Below are 24,721 nucleotides of genomic sequence, written 5' to 3' on the forward strand. Positions count from 1 at the left end.
TAATCAGATTAAAATTATTTAATTTAATGTAGTGAAGCATCGTCTTCAAGAACATAAAAATAATATTTTGATAGTTTAATCATTTCTCAGATTAAAATAAAGTGAACTTTTTTGGACATTTAATTTCTGTTCTTTAACGTCAGAACAACAGAAATAATTCAACATAAATAAAGGTCAGATCAGCACAGCCGGATGAACTCAGTAGCTTATTTTCAATAAACTCATTTTTGAAAACTTGAATCAGATTCAGAATCAAAGCTGCTTCAGTCTCAAAAGACATCTCAAGGTTTATTTAATCTCAGTGGTTTCAGCCAAAAACAGTCAATTAAAGTTTAACACAATCAATTTAAATCATTTTTAAACTTAAACTGACTGACTACTTAAGAGTTTCTCTTTGGTTTCTCGTTGCTTTGGCGACAAACTGATCATGTGACACTAACAGTGAAGCTACAGCTACTAATTAACTTAGCTCAGCATGTTGAATCAGACTGAAAGAATAAACTTTACTGAATGTTTGACAGATTTTCTTCACAGAAACTTTAACATAATTAAAGCTGAAGCAGAAAACCTAATGAGCAGCTGAGTCTGTGAAGAATGAGACTAATTGTTCTACCAAATCTCCTACAGCTCCTCTACAGACGAGGATTGTGGGTAAGTTACGATGGAGCTCTTGTTTACCACCTGAAGATAAGCTAACCAGCAGCAACAGAAAATTATCTCAATGGCCACAAAATTCATGAACACTTTGAAAAACACACAGGTCAGCAGCTCATGTGTGTGCGTGCGTGCATGGGTAGATGAAAGGCACATTCTCCCCACATTTCCCAATCCAGAATTCCTGGCACTTTTCCGTTTAGTCGTTGAAGGTGAAGTCAAGGGAGGAGCTCTCTGTGACAGGGGAGGGGGGGCCAGCGCTGGACACGGCACTGGAGGGGATACTGCTGTCTTAAAGACAAAATCCCAGCATCCAATCAGATTAAAACATGCTGATGTACTAATAATCTGATTATTGGTCAGTGACCACTTCTTTAAATCTGACTGTGGTGTTCATATACAGATATGAAGTGCGATTCCACACTCACTCCACACTTTCTGACTTGGCGGGCGCAGGGATGTCTCAGAGCCGGAAGAGGACAGAGGACGCTGAGGACTGTAGAGAGACTGACTCTGAGAGTCAAACAGGCTGGACAAGACTGCAGAGACACACAGCAAGTGTTACTTCACATTCAAATGCTGTCGTGCATCAAAGGCAAAGTGGAAGCTGATTTTCACCCTTCATGGTTTTGGCGTGAGCTTCGCTGCTGCTTTCACACACCCTGTTGAGGAAGTCGTCCACCTGCTTGAGGGACAGCGAGTTGTGCAGTGTCTCCAGAGGGTAGATAGAGGGCACCATGGAGCAGCCTTCAAAGCCTGCAGCAGAAGGAATACCACAGAAAAGAACCTTCATCACCAGCCAGACCTCATGCATTGGCTTTCATTTGTTAACAGGCAACAAAAACTAACTACAAATTAAAACAAACTAGTGTCTGTTACCCCCAACAGTCATCCAACTACAGCCATATACACCAACATGAGCAGAAACACGGTGGATATTAATTCTTCATCTTCAGTTAGAGATAATGTCAAAACTGGTTGATGTTTAATGTTTAGTGACTAGACTGATGCTCAGTATGTCTGTACATCCGTCCACCTCTAAAATATCCAGGAGACAAGCGTGAACAACAAGTAGCATTGACAAGAAAGCTGACACATCATTTAAACCATTTAAATCAGATAGATCATTTAGATTAGCTAAATCAGGTAGATTAGATAGATCATTTAGATCAGTTAGATAAGATAAATCATTTAGATCAGAGAGATCATTTAGACCAGATACATCATTTAGACCAGATACATCATTTTGATCAGTTAGATCATTTAGATCAGTAAGACTAGATCATTTAGATCGAATAGATCAGTTAGATCATTGATCGGTTAGATAACTTAGAACAGATGGATCAGTTAGATCAGATAGATCGAATAGATCATTTAGATCAGTTAGTCCAGGTCCAGTTAGACCAGATCAGTGACATGTGGCTTCTACAGATGTTACTTCTGCAATCCCAACAGAACAGTCTGTAAGTGGTAACTGTGCTGGACAAGGCTGGACCAACTGGAATGGACCATTGGACTTTATTCAACTGAATCAAACTGGCTCAGAAAGCTGAATTGAATTGGATTTGACTAGTTTAAACAGGACTGGTTTAAACTGCACTGGTGTAAAGGGGACTTGTGTAAACTGGACTACTTTAAACAGGACTGGTTTAAATTGGACTAGATTAAACAGGACTGGATTAAACGGAGATGAAAGCCGGTGTGTGAGTAAAGCCGTGTTGGATGATGCTGCTGTGACTCCGTCAATTTTATTTATGAACTCAAATGTCTGCAGCAGCATTTCAGCCATATTTCACAGCCCTGGAGTGATTCAGGCCTGTTTCAGTAGGACACGTTGGACACGCTGTCCTGAACACTGCTGCAGCAGCTTCATTGAATGCTTTCCTTTAGACAGAACAATGACGGTCAGACACTTGATCTCTCCAGCTCAGCTGTTTCTATGGTAACAGCCCCATTTGCCCCTAAAAGAAGTGTCTGGTATGAAGATGTGCAGAAGCTCCATTCTATGATGGATCAATAAAAGGTTGTCTGGTTTGTTTGCAAGACAGAAAGACGCTGACAGACGCTTGAACCGTTCAGGTTATCAGGAGGAACACAACTAAACTGGAGAATCTGACAATGACGATTCCATCCATCAGTCTTCCTGCAGGCAGAAGAACGTGTGTTGGCCTCTTTGTTACATAACAGCAGCAAATAAAGCCGAAAGGCTCCATCTCCTCCTACAGAGCCTCACTGCTAAAATCCACCCACAGTCTCCACTAGAGGGGAGTATTCACCAGAAGAACATATCACCAACTCAAGAACTCAACTCCTAAAACTAAACTAGGTAATCAAAACAGACAGAAGAAATGTAATCATGTTCCTGATTAAGAATCAGGAACAATTTAACATTTATTTGAACCAAAAAAGTGCAGCTGAGTGTCTGTTGTGACACATGCAGGTTCTGAACGATCAGAAGATTTTATTGATTATAATCCAGCCTGAGAAGAAGTGGAAGGGTGATGAAGGAAGCAGGTGATGTTAGAGGTGAGGAAACAAGTCAGCAAGTGCTCAAACAGAAGCTGCTCCATCAGAAGATCATTAAACAGATTCACGCAAATTTCAAACCAAAATGGAAAATCCACAAGAATGTGTCTCCATGAAAAGGTCATGCAAGGTCAACACGGAGGACCATGGAGGGGAATGAAACAGACGTACCATTGGTCGGATGCCTGGCAAACGACACTGAAAATCTCTTTACTGGTGGCATAGAGAAGAGCTCTGAGGAGATAAGAAAGGTAACTGGTGTTACTGGGAAGGTTGGGCCACCTGCTTGTCTGCACGACTCCTTTAAAAGTCGAAAAACGGGGACATCAGAGGGACGAAGGAGGACGATGAGGAGCAAACATGGAAGAAACCAGAAGGGAACTGCTCCAAAAACACCTCACTTCCTGTTTGATGAATTAATAAAGGGTTGTTTCCATGCCGATGGGAATTTTAACCCTAATCTGAATACCAAAGCAGCAAATTAGCTGAAGGCTGCAGTATTCTAACTTCAGACTTCAGCTCTTTACTGGCTGTTGAAGAATTTCATGACTGAGGTCATGTCACCAACAATAATTGGTTAAATCTCCAAACACAATCAAATGTGGTTAGTTGATAAACGCATGCCGAATGTTAATATTCAGAAAGTTTTATGTCATATGCAAAATGTCTGTGTAGATTCTCAATCATCCAGGTCATCATTATCCAAGGTAGTTTTCTCTGTCAACTGGACTGTGTTTCTTCTCTTTGGAGACATTCGCCTTCCATCCAGAAGGCTTCTTCAGTTCTGAACTCGCTGGGGACTGAGCTAAGTAGACCATTGGCATGTTAATGATCTGAGTGGTCACCTTAGAGTTGTTGGCAGGGTCGTTGGTCGGGTCGTTCACCTAGTTTCGGTTGAGGTGTCTCCTCTTTGTCTGCTGGCTCACTTGGTGGTGAGTCTCCAGGTCTCCTGAAGTGGTGTGAACATTTGGTTTGTTGTTGGAAGGAGTGGAGGACTGCATTGTACGTGGGTGATAGGAAGGGCCTCAGCCCACCACCTCTGTTTAAGGATGTTTTTTCCAATTTGACATGGATAGCTTCCTTGATACCCCTCTCGGTCTTCTCTGGCCAGTATCCGTACTTGGCTGTCCTCAAAGGAGTGCCCACTCTCATTTAGGTGTAAGTGGACTGCTGAATCCTGACCTGAAGAGGTGGCACGTCTGTGTTGTGCCATTCTTCTGTGGAGAGGTTGTTTGGTTTCCCCAATGTACAGTTCCTTGCATTCCTCCTGGCACTGTACAGTATGCAGTCCAGATCATTAACATGCCAATGGTCCACAGGGGCTATATTTTCAAGCTCAGTCCCCAGCGAGTTCAGAACTGAAGAAGCCTTCTGGATAGAAGGGGAAACGTCTTCAAAGAGAAGAAACACAGTCCAGTTGACAGAGAAATCTACCTTGAATAGTCATATGCGAATAATTCCTGAAGCCTATTCAATGTTAAACGACATCCAGATTTAATGTTTAAATTTAATTCTCATCAAAAGAAGATTAGAGGGTTTTTCTTTAACATCAACAGCAGTCAGTTCACGCTGGAGGCAAACAGGAAGTGATGTCACACAATGAGGAACTGTTTGTTTCCTGCAGCCATAGTGACGCCTGGTGGATAAACGGTGCAGGTCAGATTCCAGATGAATGTTCTCAGCGAATAATCTGTTAATACCGATCAAAATGTTTGCCTGAGAACTCTTATTATTTGAATATTCTCGTACTTATGATGATCTAAACAACTTGCAGACATGTTGCAGGTCAAAACATTCATGTTAGTGGTTTACTGGCTGGTTCCAAACAGGTTTTATGGCATTCAGCTATAGAAATTAGTGCAGATGCACCGAAAAGAACCTTCTTATTTCAGCTTTGAAAAACAGAAAACTGAAAACATGTGAACCCATACAAGAGGTTCTGGTGCCAACTGCAAACCAGCATGCAAGAAGAGATAGAACCCAAGCATAAGCATCAATGCTGATCCCTGATCATATCTGTGCCTTCATCACCATCATCGGAAAATTAAAATCAGTCAACACGACATTGAGAAATTCAGTTCTGACTGAGGAAAAAAGGCCGACAAACATTCCACAATGTAACACATGATATAGAAGAAAAAGAAGCTTCTGAGAGGCAGGAACGGCGCCTCCTACAGGAGGACGCAGAACAGCCTGAACATACCAAACACGCCGGTCTGACAAGGGAGACTGCCCGGCGACAACGGCGGTTTTCGATGGTGGAGGTGATGCGTGCGGACATAATCTCGCAGGTTGGGGGCGCTACAGGACACCCCAAGGGCAGAGGCACTGAAGAGACCTGAGCAGAGTGAGCCTATGCATCCGTTGAGTGGGAGGGGCCAAAGGTGAGGAGGAGGAGCCAAAGAGTGAGAAGCCAGGGGACAAGGTGTGGGGGTTAGTTTTTATTTCACAGCATGCTAATGCAAAAACATGAAGCATAATTAGAACCACCATTAGATACAAAATCTAACAAACACACAGTTTATAAAAACAAGATAATATTGGCACTTTGCAATATTATTATTTCTCAGAAAGTTGAAGGGTTGTTTTGGCTAAATTCTTGCAAAAATGTGAGGCAAGAATGTGAAATTTGAAAAAGGTGTCAATATTAAGGGAATTTAGATCAACAGTGGTCCTGATCATCTGAAGGAGACACCAGTTCACACTGTGAAAAACATCCAGGAAAATCATCCAGGTGATTTTATCTTGAGGTTTTCACAGCAGTGACGTGGTCACATGGTTGGCAGAGGTGGAACAAGAAGGTGTGTTTAGAGTCAACAGAGGAGCAAAGCCTTGGACAAGTGTGGAAACACGAAGCTGTCAAACACTGATAAAAATAGAAGGTCATCAGAAGTGGTCCCGTGTGGAACCTCATGATGTTCTGGAGACACGTACACGTGTGTACATGAACAGGAACATTCAGACCTGACTCAGTAGTCACGGAGTAGCTATACATGGAGGACAAACAATTGCTGCTGTCACATGCCTGAGGCGGAGTTACACACACCCCCACCCACACACACACAAACACACACAGGCACACACACACACCCTCCTGTTCTAACCCTTCATGGTTGTGTCCACGTGTCTTCCATTAGACACCCGGTGAGTGTTGCTGTGGTAACACACCGTTGAGGGTTGGGAGTAAAGTGCTGATGCAGTAGAGCAGGTGACCTTGTGAGGTCTCTGAGCTGGGAATAGATTTGATAAACCAGCTGACATCATCACCCTCCCTTGACTGTAGACGTTTTGATTTTCACCGTCACTGTCACTGTAAATAGTGGTGATCAGAACCGCAGACAGAATCAACATTAGTTTTTCTACAGCCATTAAATGGAACCATGCGTTTGTTCCACTATCATTCTATCTGTTGTTCCCTCGTGTTCCCCAACAGGTGTGACTCTCCTCTGACCTCTGGCCTACATAGTTCACAGTCCTGTCTGACGGCTGCTAAAGCTGGAACCACCATCATTGAAAGGTAAGGGACATGGACACACACACACACACACACATTTTTGTCACACACTGACTCACAAACAAGTGTGAACTTCGATTATTGTGGCGACTCTCACTGACATAATGCATTCCTCATCTTCTTCCCTTAACCCCATTACTTTGGAGGTTGTGAGGAGCAGCAGTAATGTTCTCTGTCCTAGTGTAGTGCATGTCCTGGGACAAGAATACAAACACACATCAGGAAAGAGTGGCCCACCTAAACCACTGGCTGGTTTGACCTCAGGTGACTGGTGTGAACAGGAGTGGAAGAGTCTGTGGGACGTGCAGCCTTTGCAGGACTGGATGGGGGAGGTCTCAGAGAGGACCTGAGAGGGAATGTGGAGACCAGAAGGAAAGGTGCTGTGAGACTCAATTGTGGTTTCAAATTCAAATAAACTCTTTCAGTCACAAGGACTAATGAGCAAAAATGGTTCTGCTCCCCTAGAAAGCAGCTGTGGTACCTCCATTGAGCCCGTCTTGCGGTTTCGGATCATTGGTGACCTACGCTGAATATTGATTGGCTCAGAGATGAGGAGGGCTTGATCGGGCTGGTCTTGGGAGAGGTCCTCCAGACTGCCCTGATTGGGCTTCTTGTCTTTGTTCTAATTGGTCAGAAAATAGAAATAAAATTACACTAACAGTTGTGTTTATGTCAGTCAGACAGAACAATAAAACTTTTAGATTTGTAAGGGAAAAGAAGCCTGTTTGAATAAGGGAATAAACGTCTGAGTCATGTTCTGACTGTAGTTTCTGACTGTTGGATTGTGAAACCTGCCCTTTCTCATTTTGTTCCTACTCCTGTTTTGATGGGCTGTGTTTTGGTCCCAGTGGTCCCAACTTTAGACTGGTTACTCTTACCCTGCCTGTCATATACACCTCCTAAAAACCTGGATGTTGGTCAGGCTGATCCAGTTAGCCTGGCCTGACTGCTAAGGTCAGTTCAGCTCTGTTCACACACGCACCTCAGAGGAGGCCGGCCTAAAGCCAAAGCCCAGAGGAATGTTTTCCTCATCTTCACAACCTTTGACCCCTGGACTGAAGTGAAGTTCCACATGGAAGCGCTCCTCTGAAGTGGGCTCCTGGAGGCAACGTGACACCATTTAGGATGTAAAAGTGATGAAGGCAGATGAGAGGGTGGAACCTTCAGGGCACCTTATCGTTGTCCTCATACAGCATGATGACGATCTGCGTCATGTAGTTGAGTTCAGTGACGGCGCTCAGGTACTCCATGGCCTGTCTCCACTGCCAGTCCTTCTCCTCCTGAGAACACAGGCAGACATGAAGACATAGATGAGAGAACTCAGAGGACTCATCTTTCAGACAATAACTCAATGACAACAAGAAAAGAAGACAAAATGCAAACAGATCTTTCATACATCTAGCAGGCCACCGTAGCGGAAGACATTGAGCAGAGAGTGAACATGGCTCTCGCTGGTAAAGTAGAGGCGGGTGCGCACGTGACGACCAGGTGACATCACTCCGCGTGAATACCTGCAGGGCAAAAGAGCGGAAATGTCTCATCAGTCAGCACAGCCACCACTACGGCAGAAAATAACCTGTATTGGTTCTTACAATGGGTGAAGCTTGTTGACAGCTTCGTCTTCGTGAGTCCTCTGCAGGTCCAGCTGGATCTTCTTCATCAGAGGGACACAGTAAGCCTGAGCAATGTCCAGCTTCTCTGCTCTGCTGATGCCATACTCCTGGCAGATGAGATGACAACAGAAATAATTAGGACTCCAAGTCCAGACCGACACTGAAAAATCCAAAACCCAAAACAATTACTGATTTACTGATCAGGTATCAGTGAAATGTAACTTGAGGCGCAGAGCAACAAGAACTGCTCAGCTCAAACATGAAAGCATTAAAGCCAAGTCGACCTGAGGGATGATGATATCGGCTAGGGCTCGAGACAGCCGGAACAACTCCATTGTGTCCTCCAGGGCCAGCGTGGCGTTGTGCTGTGTGTCATACTTGATGCAGTCGTAGATGTCAGGGATCTTGCTGATGTCGTAGCGGGCATTCTTGGTGCGGAAGTCCCTCTCCAGTTTGGACCAGCGCTGCAGCATCAGCTCCAGTGTCTCGCTGTGGTAGAGCTGCAGGTCTGTGAGGAAGAGTAACAGATGCTCTTCAGCAGTTCCTCACACACCTGAGCGACACAGGTTCACCTTACCTGCTGACTTTGGGTCCTCCAACCTTCTGCGGATCTGTGAGGTCAGACTCTGGATAAGACCGTACACTTTGTCGCAGGTTTTCACTGGATTCTGAATGACTTCCATGGAGTTCACCAGTGACGGGCTGCCAGTGGGAGCCAGCTGGGACAGGATGGAAAGATCATCAACATATTCCAGACTGAAGGAACAGAATCTATTTTTGGGGATTTGCACCCACAAACCTTCTGGTAGTCGTCCTGTGTGAACTCCAGGTCCTTCTGCATGATCTCATGTAGCCTGGTCTTCACCTTCTGCTGGCAGTCTGTCAAAGAGTCACTGTCACTGTCCAGCAGTCCATTCATGTTGGCACTTTTCACCATCTGAACCAGGATTGGAGTTAATTCTCCTTCTAGAGCCAGTAGACCCTGCAACCAAAACCACAAAAGCTGAAAGCAGCAGCAGCAGCCGCAGCAGCCACAGCAGCAACCTTTGACACCCAAATCCACAGGAGAGTTTGAGAGGAGCCTGTTCAAATAGATAGAAGTTTTCAATTGAATGTGACTGTTGGGACTTCTCAATGCCCAGTCTGATTACTAGAACCAGACATCATCTGTCAGAACTTACAGTAAACTCAAAATCCATTCAATGTGTCGTCCAACACATCTTTTTAAAATCATAAGGACAAGAAGCAGAAGAAAGAGCCTCACACGATCAAATATGTCGGTTATTTTTCTAGATGGAATGCTTCAGAATTCTGCTCCTCACCTTGGCAAAAGCAGCAGCTGTCATCTGGACCCTGCCTTCATCAGAGGCATAGATCTTCAGGTCGTGGCGGTACGTGCTGTGCAGGCGGAGAAGGCCGCAGCCTGGAAAACCAGCATAATCACCTGCAGGCCACAAAACACACCACCTTGATGAGAATGTCTACAAACATCCTGTCCATAAAACAGGCAGCAACTGAAGGGAAAAGTAACATAAAATATGATGATTGTGTTCAAAAGTACCACAAAGGTCCATTCAAGTAGCAACTCAGTCAATCCAACACCTGTGCAGGTGAAACAACACTTTCAGTTCAGTTGTCTCCTACAAGCTCAGTAACTTTGGTCCCAATTCTCTGGGAGGTCTGAGCTCTGAAGGAAATGAAGTGAAAGTGAGGTGACCACCATGAGATCAATCACCAGATTATCACTGGAAGGATCTTATGTTAACTGGGCCCACATTCAAATATTCACACTGATGCTTCATGCAGTTCTCGCTCAGCCACATCAGTTGCTGTTACAGGTATGGGTTGGATTTAAGCACCTTAGTCCCAACTGAAGCAGCCTGGATCATCAAACCATATCCTGGAAGTTGGAATGGGAAACAAGACACAGCAGAATTTTTTACATGATCCGTGTTAGCAGTTTCTGAACAATCTCCAGAAAATGTTGCAGAAGGCAAACCACAGGTGCAATTAACCCAAATTATGGAGAGAGAAATTAGACCTTATTAGTGGGCAGAGTGACAAAAATGTGTGGCATGAGAGCAGAGGTAAAGAGCTGTGAAAACCCTTCTCTTACCAAAGTGAATAGGGGACTCTGTGCCAAGGGCCCGGCGGTTACTGGCTAGTAGTTAATACAGGATGTGACAACAGGTCAGAACAGAAGAACAGGGTTAACAGACAAAAGTGGTGGTTGAGAGAAGAAAGATATCAGCCATAAAGTTCTGTTTCAGCGGAATTTCTGTGGCCCCTCCCAGTGTTGGTTCTGTGTGCTTTAATTAATGCTGTGTGCTGTTGGTGCTCTTAGTTCTGAATGTGTACAGGAATTATTTCACAGAAGTGGTCTGGAGGTCTGTAAACACAGTTTTGACAAAACATCCTCACACAAATCTGAAAAAGGAACAAACATTACAGAACCATCCTGATCCAGCGCACAAGAACATTTAGGGGACTTGGTCCCAGCATTGGTTCCTTGATGCTGCATTTATGTTCCACATTTGGAGCAAAGTGTAAAAGTCCACTGCCTAAAATTACTCATTTTTGAACTTTGTGGAAATGGTCAAGTTTCATTTTGAATGTAAAGATTTTTCAGTTTGATCTCATCTAAAGCTGAAACCCATCACAAATACATCATCACTTCACCATAAATACCATCCGTTTTGGCTGGTTAACCTTTCAAAACCATGCTGGCATCATGGCTTTGATTTAGTTGTGTGAGTGTAATTATACACCTAGCTGTCAGGTAGCTGTATACCTAAGCAGAGCATCACTTGGATAACAGTTACTTTGGTCAACCAATGAAGCCTGGAACTAACCCTGGAACCGACCCTGGAACTACTGAGGAGGAAGAGACGCATGCACAAGGGCATGCGGCAGGAGGATGGGTGGTAAATGTATCTTTATCACAAGCTCAAGTTGTTCAAGATGATCAATAATCACTACGATGATGATATGATATCTGCAGCACCAGTACAGCACCAGTGGAGAACCAGTGGAGCACCTGAGGAGCATGAATGGGGCGCCAGTGGCGTGCCAGTGGAGCACCAGTGCAGCACCAGTGGAGCACCAGTGGAGCACCTGCCGAGCACCTGTGGAGCTCCGGCACCAGTGGAGCGCACCAGTGGAGCACTGGTGCAGCTTCAGTGGATTACCTGTGGAGCACCAGTGGAGCGCCAGGTGAGCACCAGTGAAGCGCCAGTGGAGCGCCAGTGTAATACCAGTGCAGTGCTTGTGGAGCACCAATGGGGCACCAACGGACCACTGGTGGAGCCCCGGCGGGGCACCAGCGGAGCGCCGGTGGAGCGCCAATGGAGCACCAGTGCAACACCAGTGGAGTACCAGTGGAGCGCCAATGGAGAACCAGTGGAGTGCCAATAGAGCACCAGTGCAACACCACTGGAGTACCAGTGGAGCACCAGTGCAACACCAGTGCAGTGCCTGTGGAGCACCAGTGGGGCACCAGCGGGGCACCAGCGGAGCACCAGTGCATTGCCAGTGCAGCACCAGTGGTGTGCCAGTGGAACACTCGTGGAGCACCCGTGCACCACCAGAGCAGAACAGGTGGTACTCCAGTAGAGCGCCAGTGGAGCACAAATGGAGCACCAGAGCAGCACCAGTGGACATCCCTAAAAACCTCCATTAGAGGTTTATGTTCAGAGACAAGCAAATAAGTTCAATAAAGCCCAGCTCATTTTATTTTGTGTATATGGGTGCATATGCGTGCGTCTCAGAGCTACCTTGACCTCCTGGGTACATGCAGCGAAAAGCCCGGCCCAGCTCCTCAGCCTGAACCCGACCTGCAGGTGTCAGCTCACCGCCCCACTTTAATACAAGCAGCAGTGAAGGGCCGTCCTTCTTACAGTCTAAAAATAGGAACAAGACTGAATCAATCAGAATTATGATAAAATGTTCAGACGCATCTCCGTCATCATACCTTCTTCTTCACTAGAGGCTTTGGGCTGGCCATTCCGGAGGTATGTTAACTGAACTTTCCTGTTTATACCTGAGAAATGACCGTACCTGCAAACAGTAGTTTTCCTGGGTCAGAGGCACACCAGAGACTATCATACTTTCCTGGTTCCTGGAACCTCTTTCATATCTTATTAGGACTAATTGAATCATTTTAAGAATTATTTATTGCCGATTGTAAAATAACTGTTGTCACTCTGTGGAGTCCAGGTGAGAACAATGGACATGCAGCACACACCGACGTCCGGAGGGAAACATTTGATCACATGTCAGTCCGTTAATGACAGGAAGGATCAGGAAATGATTAAATCAGCACATTAATGAACCCTGAGGTGTCGGCATTATGTGAGCAAACCAAAAAGCAAAGGGGTGGAGCCTACTGGTTGTCAATCAAACTGGATTCCCTTTGGCAGAAACAATGAGAGATGGAGTCACAGGAGGGAAAATACAAAGAAAAAATGAGAGGATGAATGAATGTCAGTAAAGAGGAAGTCTGTTTGATGATGATGAAACAGGAAGATGATGATGCTGTATAATGTCACTTACATCTCCAGAACCGTCTTCAGCTGCTCCAATTTGGATTTCTTCTCCTCGATTTCACAGTCGTTGTGTTGACCCAGTTCAGCCAGCAGCAGACGGGCGATATCCAGCACTTCCTTTTAACACAGAAAGTGACACCTTTGCTAAGATTTGAGTTGGCAAATTTACTTCTGTAGAAACAATCTGGAAGGATTTATGAAGCTGAATATTTTATTTCTGTTATACAGCAAATAAACATTTTATTTCTCATTGTAGAAAGTTCTGATATTCTCTCCCTCGGGTAGTTTTTTTAAGATTTGCAAGTGACTCCTGAGAAGTCAGTTTAATAATAAATAGCAAAAAAGTGATGTTGAGAGAAACTTCTTTCACCTGCAGCTGCTTTGGCTTCTTCAGCTTCAGTTTGCCAGATTTGTACCCTCCGTATTTTTCAAACAGGTCAAAGAATCTGTGGGAGAGCAGATGAGATGACTGACCATAACTGAAACTTCTGATGGTTCTGAACGTGAGATGTAAAGGTTGCCTGGTTGTATCCTTGAACAAATTCAGCAACATTAATCTATGAATGCAAAGACCAGGTGTGAGTGTCAGAAGCTCAGACTTACAGAGGATGTCTGACCTCCATCTTCATCTTTTGCTTGGGTGTACGGTCACCATGGCGAATGATAGCAATGACACATCGCAGCTCCATCCTGGAGGCAGTAGAGTTGACTCAACAAAATTTCACTACACCTTCGTTTCCACTTTTTAATTCTGACATGGACACTTCATCACCTGCTACAACAGTTTCATAATCAATGGATAATCACTTCAGACATGATGGGGCGTACTTCCTGCCTGTACAGGAAGTGCCAACTCTGGATGTATTTTCCAGCACTTACATGGATCCAGAGGTTGTCGGAACAATGGGGATGTCTTCAGCTTCCATGGGGATGGACCAGGGGATGTGCAACTGGGGTGCCAACTCCCTCATCACCATATTCCTGAACAGGTCAAGTCATGAGTTATATTGCAACTAGCCAATTCTGAGGTGGGGGGTGGGTGGGTTTCCACCTACCCCAGAACTTTGGCACAGTCATCATAGTACTTCATGGAGTTTTTGACAAAGCTGAAGCCGTTGACGTCACAGACGAAGGAGTGGCCGTTGGCTCGCAGGAGGTCGAAGCCACACACAGTTTGCTGGGAATCATGCAGAGATGTTAAAGCAAGAAGCAGCAAACAGGGAAGTCATCTCCAGCAAACCCACCTTGAAGGCCATGCAGACTTTTCGGGCCACAAGTTTTTCCATTGATGTCAGCATGACGGGATACCGGATCTCTTTGCCCTCACTGTCCCGCTCCACCTTCCCGTCCAGCGCAGGAGACTTACGGGCCTCGGCGTGGGCGTAGTCTGGACCCACAGTGTAGACCTGAGAGGTCCAGAGATGACAGACAGTTCCGCACTTGTCGAACTGGATACTGAGGACAGAACAATACCTTCACGTCGGTGCCATCTGTGGGCATGAACTCCTCGTAAATGTAAGAGCCGGTCTTTCGGACGCAGCTTTCAGGAGAGTAGACGCTGCTGCGACTGCCAATCTAACGCCAACACAAACATCAGGAGATTAGAGAGGAGATTGGTCACCTGGCTTCTCCCTCTGCGCTTACCTTCCTGAAGAGTCTCTGGCTGCCCCCGCCAGCAGAGGTGGGGTAGTAGATGTAGACGTTGTGGTCCTCAGCACAAACGGGTTTTTCTACAAAGGGTTTAGGGAACACCTCCCCATTCACCTCCACGTGGTCCTCCGCCTCCACCAGATTACAGTCTGCACAAGAGCAGATTTAAATACTGCATTTTTCCCAGCAGCTTCTGGAAAACCAGTGAGCTAATCTGATATCTGAAACTTCTGTAGCTTCTTGTGTTAAAACAACTGCTTCAGTTAAATTCTTTCCACATCTGATATGATGAGAGGGCTGATGTTGGTGATGATCCTCATCAGCAGATAAAGGTTCCTGCAGTTCTAAACTTCCTGTGAGCTTCTCTCACCATCAGGATGGTGGGGGTCTCGATTTAAAACAGCATAACGAGGGAGATCGATGCCTTCCTCCTTCAGGATCCGGTACACCTCCCTCCTGACACCACAAAGAGGATTTACTGAAAAAATCTGAACACGTATACGTACGTACGTACGTGCGTGTGTGTGTTGAACCTGTCTTGTATAAAATACTGCATGTTGAGGTCATTGATGAGCAGAGGATTCCTGAGTTTGGCATAATCCACAGCTTTGTCCAGAGGAAAACCTGGAAAATAGGATGAGATTCCAGCACTGGTGGTTGGTTAATCTGGTCAGAGTCCATAGAGGCCAGTTTGATCACAGGGATTACAGCATCAATCACAACGGCTAACTGAGCTAGCAATGTTCTTTCTGCTACAGCACTGGTTCTTCTGTGATTCAACTGGCCTCATATGTGTCCATCTAGCTCTGTGGCCCTACACCAGTAAACCCAGTGAGACTTTCCCACCAATGCTTTTACCGTAATAAGAACCAAATAACAAACGTAGCAAATGTTGAATAGAGCGGAGGATCTCTGTGTGCTGATGTTCAGAGCTGGAAATGAACATTTATGACACTGTAAACCAACCCGATTCTACAGTCCAGCATGGTTTTCCATCCTACCAGTAAGACCAGTGCCCTCACCAAAGGAACTGGGATCCACTGGGATATTCTGAGATGTGCGATTTGTGGTTTGAATGATGAAGCTGTGGGTAAATCCGGACTTTCACCCATTCGAGAGATTGATTTCACCTTTGGAGTGGAAGGAGATGAGGCAGTCACAGCGAGGCCAATTCTCCACTGGCTCCTCAAGGATCACCTCCTCCGGAAAGATGACCACATCTATGTAGTCAAACTTGCACAGGCGCTCCAGGATCTGAGTCATGGGTTTAGAGTTGGACTTCTTAGTCATGGCACAAATTCCAACCACAATCTGACGCTCTTCCTGCTGAGAAAAAGCAGAAATGATGGCGAGTAAGAAAATAATGTGGAGGAATTTAACCTCCTGCTGTTCCATCACACATATTCATGAAAATCATTAGCGCCACTGCTAATTAAGAAGTTGAAAAAGGGGTGTTAAATATCATTTTGGCAACATGTGCATGAAGCTCAAACATATCAAATCTTTAATCCTAATGTACAGATTGAAGACGTCAGTTCCTAATAACAACCGACCAGCAGCTCAGTGCTGTGTCATCCTTTCATCAGTTTGTGTCTGGATGCTAATGACCATATGCTGAAACAGTGACCCCATTGGTCGTTGTTTCACATAGCTGCGGACTGACCAACGTTGCTGGTGTTGCTTGTGTGGGACAGGGAAACCCCGTGGTTGCCATCGTAGACTTTGTGCTTTTTAACTCAGTAGAAGGCGTTCATGCACCCAACGATGTGACCTCTGATCTAATGATCATAAACAATAAACGTTTCTACACAACTGGCGTGTCTTCCTTCTGCTACAGTCTGCAAACAGACACCAGATGACCTCAGAACAGCGTCTGTATACCAACATCTGTTTTCCACCATCCAAGTCCAAATAAATCTTTTTTGCTTCCCGCTGCCCCAACATTGTCCAACCTCAGCTTCCCCTTCCTTAATTACACTGGCTTTTTCCATCACAGTCCTATTAATAACAGGAGGAACAGACATAGTTCTGGTGAGGAAAATGGACTTTCCCACTAACAGAAACTGAAACTCACCGCCTCGTCTTCATCCTCCTCCAGGCCATCATATCCACACATCCTGTCGATCACGTCGGACTTCATCTGGGCTGAGTCCTGCTCATCCTCCTCCCAGCTGGGCCTTCCCGTCTTTCCTTCTGGAGCGGCCTCCTCTGGTTCTGGTCCCGGCCTGAGTCCCGGCCCTGCTTCCTCACAGGGTTCCAACATCAGGAGTGTTGGTGTAACATGGCTGGTGGTCGTGGGTAACAGGTCCAGTTGTTCTGTCACTGTGTGGCGGTGTTTACTGGACTTCTACACTCAGTGAGAACAGCCTCAGTGTTCTGGGGTAGGAATGGTATCTTAGAGGCCTGGACCTGCCGTTGTCACGTCTGCAGTTGTAAAAGTCCTCGTGCCAGGACAAAGGAAGCCTGATAACATGTTCCAGCCTGGAGACGCTCCCTCACGCTTCAAAATCCAAAGTCAACACCTAAGGTTCAACAGCAGCTTCTGGGCTCCATTATTCTGCAAGAACACATAGAACACGACTGAACACCAAAAGAGTTTGGACAACACCTGTGAAGGTTACTACACCGACTGTGAGATCACAGTAACCAGGACAGGAAAAACAAAGAGGACTCAAAAAATACAGAATTCCAGATTAAATTCCACAATTGTGAATCCAGAGTGAGAGTTTATTTAGTGTCTCATCAATATTTAACATTTGTGACTAATCTGGATCATTTCTGAGCCCGTGGCTCACCACCATCACCTGTCATGGCAGCGTCCCCTCCGTGTCTCTGGGCATCAGGTTTCCCTCTTATTTAGCTTTATTCCAGTGTGAGTGACTGGTTTATTCTTCCTTTGTCATCCTCCAGCTCAGCCCCCAAGTGTAATCCAACACTGGCTGTTGTTGTCCTAGCAGATATGAAGCCCACGTGTTTGTTCGTGAACACAAGCATGATGATGATGAACATAGAAATCAATCAATCAGACCATAATATTTCTGATCAGACAGTTTTTAATGGTCACTGCAAATTAAACATTTCTACTTGTGACAAATGATTGAGTTGTGAACAGCATGCGGCAGCAAACGTGACCTGAATGTTCAGGTACAAACATATTAAGAACCACAGCTGTTAATGCGACAAAATGTGGGGCAGCCTGTTATGACCTGAAGCCATCTGGAAACCAGTTCATTCTGATCCAGCAGCAGCAGCAGCAGCAGCAGCAGCAGCTGAGTGGAAGCTACGGTGGGATCGGATGACAGCGTTAAGCAGCTGATGGCGCTAAATTAAAAGGCAGGTTCCAAAAACAGTTCTGGTCATTTTACCATCTTTACCTTGAATCTTTAAACACTGCCTCGACCAATACTGGCCGGCTCAACCGTGACATCCTGTTCTGTACACACACACACACACACAGAGTTGAGGGCTGTAGGAGTTCAGGTACGCAGCACGGCATGGCCAGCAGCTAAGGCCTCTGAGGCGATGACATGAGACACAAAAGCAAGCACTTCCGGTTGGCTGCCAAGGTGGAGAACATGACTTCTCTCACAGGCAGAACTGAGACAAAGATGGTCACCACATTTCCTCTTCCTCCGACATTACATAGTTCAGATTACCTAATTTAAATGGCGTCTGCACAGTCACAACCATGTTTGCATCACCAATGAGAGCAGAGGTCAGCTATCATGGTTCTGGGTCGGTGCTGTGACAGACCAGTGTGAGCCCACCTGGTCCTGGGCCGAATCACACTACAGTGTCATCACCATTATGAGTAGAGTTGAAGACAAAAAGACGGACAGCAATGTCTCCCCAAGGTCTCTCTGAGCCCAGATATCCCACAGCCCTGATCGGGCCGGAACCTCATATTTCAGAATCTTTCTCAACATCTTCCTGCAGCTGTCAGGTGGTTCCAGTGCGTTCATGGCATGCACCCATGGCATGCTAGGAAATTTGGTGAAGTTTGGCTAGTAAAGTTGCAACAACTTCCAGTCGCAAACATCACATTACAAAAAGTTTCTACGAAAGGATCTGAACTGCATGAATCATCAAGAGAATGTCCCCACAGAGACTGAGATATCCTGCAGTGTAAATGTTGATCCGATTAACACTCTCATGGTTCTTTATTACAATCCAACCTAAATGTCAACAATATTGAAATAATTCAGAGGATATCATCACAAACACACACAGATATTACAAATATCCTGATATTCAGGTTTATCTAATATTCTTTCTTGCCTAGCAACCATCTTCGTGCAGCACTTTAGTGACAGGGTAGCAATTAGAGTTAAAAACTGTTTTTACCATTGCCTAAGCACATCTTCCACAAAGTGGCTTCAATAAAAGGTTTTAACCTTTGAGCCGCTGCTCAGACGCCTCAGTGACCATTTACGACGTGTAGGCGGAGCCACTTATTACTATATGATAAGACAGCAGCCTGGGCCTGCTGCTGTGGTTGGGACTCAGTTCTGATTACAGATCAGCTGATTGCTTTCTTTTAATACTGATGTATTATTTAAACAGCAGCTCCACTGAACAGGAAGACGACAGAACTGGAATTTCCCATCAAGATGTTGACCAATGATTCCAGTCAGGACATAAACACGTATGGACAAGATGAGGTGCAAGAACTCCAGTGGTACAGATACAGATGTTGATTCCTCCTGGTGGTTGAACTAATAATCTCACTAAATTCTTCTGGAACAAAACATCTCTGAGCTGAAGAAACTTGCCAACAGATCAGCCCAGTTCAGGTTTCCACCACTCAGGTTGACCAGATACTCTCAACTGGCCAGCGATGAGATGTTTAGCCGCATGTCATCGCTTCGTCGCTGGCTGTCACGGTGCTGCCCCGAAAACCAGGTGGCCTTTATAGACAATTGGAGCACTTTTTGGGGAAAACCTGGTCTGATTAGGAGAGACGGTGTCCATCCCACACGGGATGATGCCTCTCTCATTTCTAGTAATTTGGCTAATTTTATTAGACCCAAAGTGACCTGACAATCCAGGGTCCAGACCAGGATGCAGAGTCTTACACACCTCTCTGCTGCTTCCATAGAACCCTCATCCACCAACAATAATATATTTAACACTAAAGAGGTAGTCTCTGTTCCACGGTTAAAAGTTCACCAAGCACAGAGCAGGGGAGCGGTCAATCACCATAATCTTATTAAAATTAATACCAAAGCACAAGTTGGAGAAACTAATATCACAATTAAGTGTGGACTGTTAAATATTAGATCTCTTTTGTGTAAATCCCTGTTAGTGCATGACCTGATAGCGGATCATCACATTGATTTATTTTGTCTTACTGAGACCTGGCTTCAGGAGGAGGAGTATGTTAGCTTAAATGAATCTACTCCTCCTACCCATCTTAATTATCATATTCCTCGTGCTACTGGTCGAGGAGGGGGAGTGACAGCAATCTATCACTCCAAGTTATTAATTAATCCTAGACCAAAATATGGCTCCAGTTCATTTGAAAGCCTGACTCTTGGCATCACCCATCTGAACTGGAAGGCAGAAAAGCCACTTCTGTTTGCAGTTGTATATCGGCCCCCTGCTGGGCCACATTCAGAGTTCCTGTCTGAGTTCTCTGATTTCTTATCTGACTTGGTCCTTACAACGGACAAAGTCATTATCATTAGAGACTTTAACATACATGTAGACGTTGTAAATGACAGCTTTAGAAATGGCTTCATTTCATTACTTGAGTCAGTTGGTTTCCTCCAACAGATAAACCAACCAACTCATAACTTCAACCACACCCTAGATCTAGTTCTGACTTAAGGTGTTGAGGTAGAACATGTGTCAGTGTTCCCTCAGAACCTACTCCTGTCAGACCATTCTTTGATCACTTTCACATTTATGATTAAGGATTCTTCTATCCTCAGAGCACAGTCTTACTATAGCAGATGTCTTTCAGATAATGCTGTAGCTAAGTTTAAGGAAGCGATCCCTGTGCTAATCCCAGGACCACCGTGTGTTTCCCCAGGGATCAATCATTATAATCTTAGCCCTGCTGAGGTTGACTCTATTGCTGAAGGTGCAGCAACCTCACTGAGAATCACGCTTGATTCTGTTGCCCCCCTGAAAAAGAAAATAGTAAATCAGAGGAGGTGTGCCCCCTGGTATAATTCACATATCAGGACCCTCAAGCAGAAAGCGCAAAGACTGGAAAGGAAGTTGCATTCTTGTAAAATAGACAGCTATCATGTAGCCTGGAAAGACTGTCTATTAGCTTACAAAAAGGCCCTTCGCAAGGCTAGAACAGCTTATTTTTCTTCCTTAATTGAGGAAAATAAGAACAACCCCAGGTTTCTTTTCAGCACTGTGGCCAAATTAACCAAGAGTCACAGTGTTTTAGATCCACGTATCCCTTCTTCCCTTAGTGGTGAAGACTTCATGAGCTTCTTCACTGATAAAGTTCTAGCTATCAGAGAGAAAGCTAACCAGGTCATCCCAACTGGACCATCACCAGATGTGCTGACTGTGGGAACATACAGGTTCTCCAACTCCAAACTCCTTCAGTCCTATATATTTTTCTGAGGCGTCTTCGCTAATTCAGAAATCCAAGTCCACCACGTGTCTTTTAGATCCCATCCCAACACACCTGTTGAAGGATGTTTTACCATTGATAGGCAGTTCTATCCTGGACCAGATCAATGGTTCTTTAGTGTCAGGTTATGTATCCTGCTCCTACAAGGTGGCAGTGATTAAGCCGTTGCTTAAAAAACCATCACTGGATCCTGATGTCTTAGCAAACTATAGGCCGATATCCAACCTTCCTTTTATCACTTAAGTTCTTGAGAAGGTGGTGGTGACTCAGTTACTGGAGCACCTGCAGAGGAACAGCCTGTTTGAGATGTTTCAGTCAGGCTTTAGAGCTCATCACAGCACTTCTTAAAGTTACTAATGATCTTCTCATAGCTTCAGATCATGGACTGGTCTCTATGCTGGTTCTGCTGGATCTCAGTGCTGCTTTTGATACAGCTGATCACAGCATCCTGTTACAGAGACTGGAACATGTGATTGGGATTAAAGGGACAGCACTAGACTGGTTTAAATCATATTTATCTGATAGATGCCAGTTTGCTCATGTCCATGGTGTTCCCTCCTCATACAGTAGGGTTAGCCATGGAGTTCCTCAAGGTTCTGTACTTGGACCAATCCTCTTCACCTTGTACATGCTTCCCTTAGGGAACATTATTCGGCAGCATGGGATACATTTTCATTGTTATGCTAATGACACTCAGCTTTATTTATCCATGAAACCAGAGGAGACAGAGAAGTTAGTGAAGCTCCAGACCTGTCTTAAAGACATAAAGTTCTGGATGTCTTCAAATTTCCTCCTCCTTAACCCAGGAAAAACTGAGGTCATGGTGTTTGGTCCTGAACCTCTCAGGGATAGATTAGATCACATGATCACTCTAGATGGTATCTCATTAACATCTAGTCTCTCTGTGAGGAATCTAGGTGTAACTTTTGATCAAAATCTCTCCTTCAACTCACACATTAAATTAGTCTCTAGAAGTGCCTTTTTTTTCACCTGAGGAACATCACAAAGATTAGGAAGCTACTGACGCAGCATGATGCTGAAAAGTTAATACATGCTTTTGTTACTTCCAGGCTGGACTATAGTAATTCTTTATTATCAGGATGTCCAAACAACTCTTTAAGAAGCCTCCAGTTGATCCAAAATGCTGCAGAGTTCTGACAGGTATTGACAAAAGAGATCACATAACTCCTGTAATGGCGTCGCTTCATTGGCTGCCCATTAAATTTAGAATAATTTTTAAAACCCTTCTTTTGACCTACAAGGTCCTCAGAGGCCTAGCTCCATCCTACCTGGAGGAGCTAGTGACACCTTACCAGCCCAATAGACCGCTCCGCTCTCAGAATGCTTGTGGTTCCCAGAGTTTCTAGGAGTAGAATGGGGGGCCGAGCATTTAGCTACCAGGCCCCCCTGCTATGGAACCAGCTCCCTGTCCAGGTACGGGAGGCTGACTCCATCGCTACTTTTAAGATCAGACTTAAAACCTACCTCTTTGAAAAAGCTTATTGTTACTAATTCTGTAGTTCCAGTTACTATCATAGACAGACAAATTATCATACTTAGGGGGTCGTCTAATCATTAGGTTAACATCTTAGCTATGCTGTTATAGGCCAAGGCTGCCGGGGTCCGGAAACATGATCACCTGACAGGCCTCTGTCACCCCACTGGGTCGTGCTCTGCTCTCCTCTCCTCTCCTCTCCTCTCCTCTCCTCTCCTCTCCTCTCCTCTCCTCTCCTCTCCTCTCCTCTCCTCTCCAAGCAGACTAGTTATGCTGATTCTTGTGTAGTTTTTCTGCTTCTCCCCCCCCCCCCCCCCCCTATTTATTTACAGGTATCGCTGCCTTCGGAGCTGCATAACGACCTCTGGCCCCGCTGACCCGCTGTATAGCGTATTTTTGTGTGTGTTTCTGTGCTCTGTGCCTCGCCTCGCCTCTCCTCTCCTCTCCTCTCTCCTCTCCTCTTCCTCTCCTCTTCCTCTCCCTCTACCCAGCCGGCCATCAGCAGGAGGGTCCCCCTACATGAGCCTGGTCCTGCTCAAGGTTTCTTCCTGTTAAAGGGGAGTTTTTCCTTGCCACTGTTGCTTGTCTGGGGTTAGGCCCTGGGATTCTGGAAAGCGCCTTGAAACAATTTTGATTGTATAAGACGCTATATAAATAAAGATTGATTTGATTTGAACTGTGTGTGCGTGCGTGCGTGCGTGCGTGCGTGCGTGCGTGTTGGACTAATCACTGGCCCTGGTGTGTCCTCACTTCTGACCCGATGACTACTGGGACAGACTCCGCCCCATCAAATTCAGATTAGCACTGTGGTTGTTGAAGATGTGATGAATGTCAAATATTTATGTCTGTTTCAACATAATGAGATCAAAGACGCAGCCAACAACACTGTCAGCAACACCAACGCCCCGCCACCAACACTAACAGCAAGTCACCAACAGCAACGCTCTGTCACCAACACCATCACTCCAACACCAACACAAACGCTCCGTCACCAAAACCAACACTCCGTCACCAACACCAAGTCATCAACAACATCGCTCCAACACCCACGCTCCATCACCAACACCATCGCTGCGTCACCAACACTCTGTCACCAAAGCTCAGAGGGTTTCATAGTAATATCGTGACCCTTCTGTTCTGTTTTACTGTATTTGAAAATGAAAGAAAGCAATAAAATTAATTTCCACTACAAACACATCGATGCACTGAGATCCATAAGATGATGAGAAGTACACAGGTGTAACAATGAGATGCTATACCAATCGTGAAGGCATCAGGTGACTCATTCTAACTCAGAAACGTCACATTAAAAAGTTGAATGAAATGAAGATACCAGCAAAAATAAAACCCAACAGTAACATATGAGCTTTAGTGGCGACAAAATATGACGTATTATAATATAACAAATTATTTTAAAAGGATAATATAGCGGATACTAAATCCTTTTATTACGGTTTATAGACTAGAGTTCATGACAGATTAAAGAAGAAAGCCTAAAAATAGCTGCAGTAAATCAGAAATGATGATAAACTGAGAATGTCGAAAACACTCAGAAGTAAGAAATGAGAGGATGAAAGCCACCGATGGAAGGAGCTTTGAGTCAGAGAGCATTTAAACATCTTTTTTCCAGTTCTTTTCCACATTTTCACATAATCCCCAGACTACAGGTGTCTGAATGAAATAACAGCAGATCACCAGATTACAGAGCTGATCGAGAAGTAAATTTAAAAATAAACACCAGTAATTTCATGAGTACAGGCATACTTTTTAGGGGCTTTTGTTCCGTCACAGCGACTCTCCTCCGTCCCAGATCCACCGCTGAGCAGTGAGCAGACAGCGGAAAAAAACGGACTTACCTTCGGAAAACCTCCGGAGCTCCGTCAGCCGTTGGTCTCTGTGTCTCACCGGAATGAAAGTGGGCTGAACGTGATGCAGGAAGCCACTGTCGGAGTTCCGAAACTTTGTGTAAAGAGTGGAGTTGCTGACTGAGTTCACGACCCGGTCAGCGTTAGCGGTTAGCATTAGCTTCCTCCTTCAGCTTCCTCCTTTTACTTCATTTTTTTAAAACTTAAAATTGACGTTTTGCAATACGGATCATTACTCCCATCTAGCGGTCATTTCAGGTGG

General features: G+C 45.0%; 1 protein-coding gene across 13 annotated transcripts; it reads right to left on the reverse strand.

Moving 5' to 3' along the window:
• Positions 1-257: 257 nt before the first annotated feature.
• ppip5k1b (diphosphoinositol pentakisphosphate kinase 1b) lies at positions 258-24,637 on the reverse strand. 13 transcript variants are annotated; one of them, XM_029841698.1, is made up of 33 exons: positions 24,451-24,637; positions 17,306-17,451; positions 16,576-17,058; positions 15,632-15,824; positions 15,035-15,125; positions 14,872-14,957; positions 14,496-14,650; positions 14,325-14,426; positions 14,096-14,257; positions 13,907-14,028; positions 13,731-13,832; positions 13,455-13,541; positions 13,222-13,297; positions 12,859-12,968; positions 12,693-12,716; positions 12,278-12,363; positions 12,081-12,206; positions 10,424-10,468; positions 9,630-9,751; positions 9,107-9,289; positions 8,885-9,026; positions 8,592-8,815; positions 8,287-8,414; positions 8,091-8,205; positions 7,867-7,974; positions 7,677-7,793; positions 7,176-7,316; positions 6,932-7,040; positions 5,384-5,533; positions 3,352-3,414; positions 1,273-1,410; positions 1,083-1,193; positions 258-945 (listed from the first exon to the last, which is right to left on the reverse strand). In XM_029841698.1, the coding sequence occupies exons 3-33, from the start codon at positions 16,762-16,764 to the stop codon at positions 854-856; spliced, it is 3,699 nt and encodes a 1,232-aa protein (XP_029697558.1). In that variant the 5' UTR covers positions 16,765-17,058; positions 17,306-17,451; positions 24,451-24,637; the 3' UTR covers positions 258-853. The 13 variants fall into 13 exon arrangements, with proteins under 13 accessions (XP_029697558.1, XP_029697553.1, XP_029697555.1 ...); XM_029841693.1 differs by having other exon boundaries at positions 15,632-15,827; XM_029841695.1 differs by lacking the exon at positions 24,451-24,637 and adding an exon at positions 24,359-24,377 and having other exon boundaries at positions 15,632-15,827.
• Positions 24,638-24,721: the final 84 nt, after the last annotated feature.

This window comes from Takifugu rubripes, chromosome 9, assembly GCF_901000725.2.
Source record: "Takifugu rubripes chromosome 9, fTakRub1.2, whole genome shotgun sequence".
NCBI lineage: Eukaryota > Metazoa > Chordata > Actinopteri > Tetraodontiformes > Tetraodontidae > Takifugu > Takifugu rubripes.

Excerpts from the sequence above, each read along its gene's own strand:
- ppip5k1b (XM_029841696.1), bottom strand. The coding sequence starts at position 16,764 with ATGTTGGAACCCTGTGAGGAAGCAGGGCCGGGACTCAGGCCGGGACCA. Across the intron at positions 8,415-8,591 it reads CCGATATCATCATCCCTCAG|GAGTATGGCATCAGCAGAGC; the intron begins GTCGACTTGGCT and ends CTCATCTGCCAG. Across the intron at positions 946-1,082 it reads GCCAAGTCAGAAAGTGTGGA|ACAGCAGTATCCCCTCCAGT; the intron begins GTGAGTGTGGAA and ends TTTGTCTTTAAG.